General features: G+C 62.3%; 1 protein-coding gene across 1 annotated transcript in view; it reads left to right on the forward strand.

Annotated features, from left to right (window-relative positions):
* Positions 1-787: 787 nt before the first annotated feature.
* Positions 788-6,122, forward strand: part of POLR2A (RNA polymerase II subunit A) — a gene marked incomplete at its 3' end in the record, with an annotated part of 16,176 nt that continues 10,841 nt past the window's right edge. Inside the window, exons 1-6 of the mRNA XM_026051636.1 lie at positions 788-1,111; positions 1,408-1,532; positions 2,706-2,916; positions 3,962-4,171; positions 5,062-5,230; positions 5,788-5,939. Of these exons, the coding sequence (XP_025907421.1) occupies positions 788-1,111; positions 1,408-1,532; positions 2,706-2,916; positions 3,962-4,171; positions 5,062-5,230; positions 5,788-5,939 (1,191 nt within the window). The remainder of the gene's footprint in view (positions 1,112-1,407; positions 1,533-2,705; positions 2,917-3,961; positions 4,172-5,061; positions 5,231-5,787; positions 5,940-6,122) is intronic.

Raw genomic sequence — 6,122 nt, forward strand, 5'->3', positions numbered from 1 at the left:
TTGTTGGGTCAGCGTCAACCCAGGGGCCCCGACGGGTTGACGTTGTTGGGTCAGCGTCAACCCAGGGGCCCCGACGGGTTGACGTTGTTGGGTCAATGTCCCTTGGCCTTTGTGGAGAAGCACGTTGACCTCAATGTCAACACGCCTTGTCTACGGTGCGACTGTTGGGTCAGCGTCAACCCAGCAGTTCTAATGGGTTGACGTTGTTGGGTCAACGTCCTGTGGTGCTCATGTAGGAGCGCGTTGATGTCTACGTCAATGCGCGTTGTCCATGATGCAACTGTTGCGTTGGGTCAATGTCCCATGGCCATCATGGAGGAGCTCATCGATGTCAACGTCAGCCTAACGGTCCAAATTGGTTGACGTTGTTGGGTCAACGTCCCGTGGCCTTTGTGGAGAAGCGCGTTGACGTCARCGTCAATGCTCGTTGTCTATGGTGCGAGTGTTGGGTCAACGTCAACCCAACAGTCCCAACGGGTTGTCGTTGTTGGGTCTATGTCCCGTGGCCAACGCGCTCCTCCGTGAAGACGTCAACGTCAGGTGGACATGGGGGTCATGGTGACACCCCAGGACCCCATAGGCACCATGAGGGAGCCCTAGGGGACATGGGGGTCACGGTGACACCCCAGGACCCCATGGGCACCATGTGGGGGCACTCGGGTGGCCCTGGGGGCACCCGGGAAGTCATGGCCCCCACTTGGCCTTGGGGGGAGGTGTCATGGTGGACCTAGGGGACACCTAGGAACCCTTTGGGGTTGGGGGACGCCCATGGACCCTATGGGGCCTCATGGGGCACAAGGAGAACCCGTTGGGACCCCATGGGGCACAAGGAGAACCCGTGGGGCACAACAGGGGAGCTTTGGGCACCCAGGACCATTTGGGGACCCCTGAGAACCTTGGGGCCCCCAGGACAGGAGGATGGGGACTCGGGGGGCACCCAGGACCCCCCCAAACCCCCCCGGTGCCCCCCTTCCCCAGGCTGCAGGAGCTGGTCCGCCGGGGCAACAGCCAGTACCCCGGCGCCAAGTACATCATCCGGGACAACGGCGACCGCATCGACCTGCGCTTCCACCCCAAGCCCAGCGACCTCCACCTGCAGATCGGCTACAAGGTGACGCCCGGGGGGACCCCAGCGTGGAGCCATGGGGGAGTTGGGGTCCCCCCAGGGGGAGTTGGGGTCCCCCGGGAGCTCCTCGGGGGCTGGTTCTGTCGTGGTTCATGAGGAACCTCTGGAGAACCTCGAGGAACCTCTGGAGAACCTCGAGGAACCTCTTGAGAACCTCAACTTTGGGGTGCAGCTGGTGGTTTTGGGGGGTCCTCAGTGACCCTTGGGCTTCTGGGAGACATTTATGGGCTTGGGGAGGGTCTATGGGCCCCCGGCGGTGACGCGGGCCCCGTGGTCGCCAGGTGGAGCGGCACATGTGCGACGGCGACATCGTCATCTTCAACCGGCAGCCCACGCTGCACAAGATGTCCATGATGGGCCACCGCGTGCGCATCCTGCCCTGGTCCACCTTCCGCCTCAACCTCAGGTAGCCCCGGGGCTCCCGCCCCACGGCGGCCCCCCACGCTGTCCCCACGTCTGCTCCGTCGACCCCAAGCGGGCCCCTCTGTGGGGCCCGGTGTCCCCCAGGCTGTCCTGGTGTCCCCGAAAGTGGCCTTGACCCCGGACCTGCCCTGCTGCAGGGCCTGGGGTCTCCCCGAGTGTCCCCAAAAGGACGCCCTTGACCCCAGACCAGCCCCAGCGCAGGTCCTGGTGTCCCCCAAAGCCCTGAATCTCCATTCTTCACCCCAAATTGTGCCTCGCTGCAGGTCCTGATGTCCCCCCAACTGTCCCGGTGTCACAAAACTGTGTCCTTGACCCCAAACCAACCCCAGTGCAGGTCCCAACGTCCCCCCAAAGTGTCCAAGTRTCCCTAAAACWGCRTCTTTGACCCCAAACCAACCCCAATGGAGGTCCCAATGCCCCCAAACCATCCAGGTGTCCCAAAATCTCCATCATTGACCCCAAATTGTGCCTCGCTACAGGTCCCAGTGTCCCCCAGAGTGTCCAAGTGTCCCTAAAACAGCGTCCTTGACCCCAAACCAAATCTCAATGAAGGTCCCAATGTCCCCTACATGGTCCAGGTGTTCCTAAAACACCCCCACAACCCCAAACCAAGCCCAGTGGAGATCCCAACATTCCCCAAACTGTCCAGATGTCTCTAAAACAGCATCTTTGACCCCAAACCAACCTCAGTGAAGGTCCCAACGTCCCCCATGTGGTCCAGGTGTTCCTAAAACACCCCCACAACCCCAAACCAACCCCAATGGAGGTCCAAATGTCCCCCAGAGTGTCCAGGTGCCCCTCAAACCACGTCCTTGACCCCAAACCAACCCCAGTGGAGATCCCAACATTCCCCAGAGTGTCCAGGTGTCTCTACAACAGCGTCCTTGACCCCAAACCAACCTCAGTGAAGGTCCCAATGTCCCCTACATGGTCCAGGTGTTCCTAAAACACCCCCGCAACCCCAAACCAACCCCAGTGGAGGTCCGAATGTCCCCCGGAGTGTCCAGGTGTCCCTCAAACCACGTCCTTGACCCCAAACCAACCCCAATGGAGATCCCAACGTCCCCCAAACCCTCCGGCTCTCCCTAAAACACCCCCCACGACCCCAACCCCGGCACCGCCGCGGCCGTCCGCCTGACGCCGCCTGTTCGCGCAGCGTCACCACGCCCTACAACGCGGACTTTGACGGTGACGAGATGAACCTGCACCTGCCGCAGTCGCTGGAGACGCGCGCCGAGATCCAGGAGCTGGCCATGGTGCCCCGCATGATCGTCACCCCCCAGTCCAACCGGCCCGTCATGGGCATCGTGCAGGACACCCTCACCGCCGTGCGCAAGTTCACCAAGCGCGACGTCTTCCTCGAGCGCGTCAGTGGCCCGCGCGCCTGTTGCGCCGCCTGTAGCGCCGCCGCGGGGTCTCGAGCGGCCTCCTCGCGCGGTCGCGGGGTCTCGGTGGTGGAAACGGACCAGGCCCTGGCGGGTTGTACCCGCTCCGTGGGCTCTTCCGGGGCGCTTAGCGGCTGTTCCCGGGCTGCGGCTGTTCCCGCTGGGGTTGTAGAGGTCTCCGGGTGTGCGCGGAAGGGCCTTGGGGGTGTTTCGGGTCTTGTCGCGAGCGCCCGCGGGGGTTGCTCCGGCTGTTGTACAGCGTCCTTGGGTTGTAGGAAGGGGGTTCCGGGTGTTCCTGGGCTCCGGGTGTTCAGGTGGGGAGTCTTGCAGGGCATCCTTGGGCTGTAGGAGGGAGGGTCGGGGTTCTTATGGGGTGTTCCTGGGTTCCGGGTGTTTCCAGTGAGGTTGTAGAGCATCCTCRGGCTGTAGGACGGATTTGGGGGGTGTTCAGGGTGTGTCTCCTAGAATCTAGGTGTTTTTGTGCGGCTGTAGTGCCACCTTGGGCTGTAGCAAGGGCTTTTTGGGTGTTCATCGGGCATTCCTGCGTTCCAGGTGTTTCGGGTAGGGTTGTAGAGCATCCTCGGGCTGTAGAACAGCGTTTGAGGTGTCTGTGGCCTCATCCCTTGGATCCGGGTGTATTTTTGACCCTTGTAGAGCCTCCTTGGGCTCCAGGAAGGCATTTTAGGGACGCTGGTGGGGTGTTGCCGTCTCCAGCTGTTTTCGGGTGATTGTAGCACATTCTGGGGCTGTAGAGGGGGTTTTTGGGGTGCCCGTAGGCTGTTTCTGGCCTCCAGGCCCTTGGGGTGCCGCTGTAGAGCGTTCGGAGCTGTAAGGATCTGTAGGGGTGTTGCGGGCTCGCGGTTGGGCTGTAAYGCGGTGTACTCTTGGCAAGCGGGGGTGGTCTTCGGGCCGCGGCGGCTGTAGCGCCGCGCGGTAGCAGGGGCTGGCGGTTGTCCCCCCGCGCCGGTTTGGGGGGTCCCGCGCGGCTGTAGGCGGCGTGCTGATGCCGGCCGCCTGTCGCCGGCAGGGCGAGGTGATGAACCTGCTCATGTTCCTGTCCACGTGGGACGGCAAGGTGCCCCAGCCGGCCATCCTGAAGCCGCGGCCGCTCTGGACGGGCAAGCAGATCTTCTCGCTCATCATCCCCGGCCACATCAACTGCATCCGCACCCACAGCACCCACCCCGACGACGAGGACAGCGGGCCCTACAAGCACATCTCGCCCGGGGACACCAAGGTGGCGCCCGCCGCGGGGTGCTCGGGACATCCCCAGGGGGCTTTGGGGGGACAAGGAGGGTCTCCTGGGTGGTTGGATGGGACGTGAGGGTCTACAGGGATGGTTGAGGACACTGGTGGTGGTTGGGGACCTCCCAAGGTGGCTTTGGCGGGACAAGGAGGGACAAGAAGGATGTTCTGGGATGGTTGGGTGGGACATGGGGGTCTATGAGGGTGCTTGGGGACCTCCTAAGGTGGCTTTGGGGGGACAAGGAGGATCTTACGGGGTGGTGGGGTGGGATGTGAAGGTCTTTGAGGGTAGTTGGGGACATCCTAGGGTGGCTTTTTGGGTACAAGGAGGATCTTCTGGGATGGTTGGGTGGGATATGGGGGTCTACGGGGGTGGTTGGGGACCTCCTGAGGTGGCTTTGGGGGGACAAGGAGGGACAGGAAGGATCTTCTGGGATGGTTGGGTGGGACATGGGGGTCTATGAGGGTGATTGGGGACCTCCCGAGGTGGCTTTGGGGGGACAAGGAGAATCTTATGGGGTGGTGGGGTGGGATGTGAAGGTCTTTGAGGGTAGTTGGGGACATCCTAGGGTGGCTTTTTGGGTACAAGGAGGGACAAGGAGGATCTTCTGGGGTGGTTGGTGGGACGTGAGGGTGTATGAGGGTGATTGGGGACATCCTGAGGTGGCTTTGGGGGGACAAGGAAGGACAAGAAGGATCTTCTGGGATGGTTGGGTGGGACATGGGGGTCTACGAGGGTGCTTGGGGACCTTCCGAGGTGGCTTTGGGGGGACAAGGAGGGACAGGAAGGGTCTCTCGGGTGGCTGGGTGGGACACGAAGCTCTGCGGGTGCTGGGGGACGTCGGGCGCCGCTCACGGCCGCCGCGCGCGGTCCCGTCGCAGGTGGTGGTGGAGAACGGCGAGCTCATCATGGGCATCCTGTGCAAGAAGTCGCTGGGCACCTCGGCCGGCTCCCTGGTGCACATCTCCTACCTGGAGATGGGCCACGACACCACGCGCCTCTTCTACAGCAACATCCAGACGGTCATCAACAACTGGCTGCTCATCGAGGGTGAGCGGCGACAACACCCCGTCGCAACAACACCCCTCTGCAACAGCCCGCCCCTTCCCCATTGGCCCCGGCCTTGGTGCTCTCCATGCTTGGAGATGGGATATGGGGTGAGGAGCACCCGAGGAGATGGGTTGTGGGGTGAGGGGCACCCCGAGGAGATGRGYTGTGGGGTGAGGAGCACCCTTAGGTGCTCCTCGTTCTGAGGAGATGAGATATGGGGTGAGGAGCACCCAAAGAAGGTGAGATATGGGGTGAGGAGCATCTAAGGAAATGGGATATGGGGTGAGGAGCACCCCAAGGAGGTGAGATACGGAGTGAGGAACAGCTAAGGGGATGAGATATGAGGTGAGAAGCATCTAGGGAGATGAGATATAGGGTGAGGAGCACCTAAGGAAATGAGATATGGGGTGAGGAGCACCCCAAGGAGGTGAGATATGGGGTGAGGAGCACCCCAAGGAGGTGAGATATGGGGTGAGGAGCATCTAAGGAGATGGGTTGTGGGGTGGGGGGGCACCCCGGGGTGCAGAACGCTGTGCGTGACCCCCGCCCCTCCGCAGGCCACACCATCGGCATTGGGGACTCCATCGCCGAYGCCAAGACCTACCAGGACATCCAGAACACCATCAAGAAGGCCAAGCAGGAYGTCATTGAGGTGGGGGCGGCCCGGGGGGCCCCTTGCGGGACGTTCACCCCCTGTCTCGGGGACATGGTGGTGTCCTCGGGGGGCGGGGCCTTTTGGAGCACCCTTGGTGACATCATGGGGTCCCCTGAGAAGTTTTGAGGTGCTCCCCATGGTTTTGGAGCACCCTTGGTGACACCATGACACCCCAGAGCAGTTCCGAGGTTCTCCCCGTGGTTTTGGAGCACCCTTGGTGACACCAAGACACCCCAG

This window comes from Nothoprocta perdicaria, unplaced genomic scaffold (assembly GCF_003342845.1).
Source record: "Nothoprocta perdicaria isolate Ctin4 unplaced genomic scaffold, notPer1 scaffold_778, whole genome shotgun sequence".
NCBI classification, from domain to species: domain Eukaryota; kingdom Metazoa; phylum Chordata; class Aves; order Tinamiformes; family Tinamidae; genus Nothoprocta; species Nothoprocta perdicaria.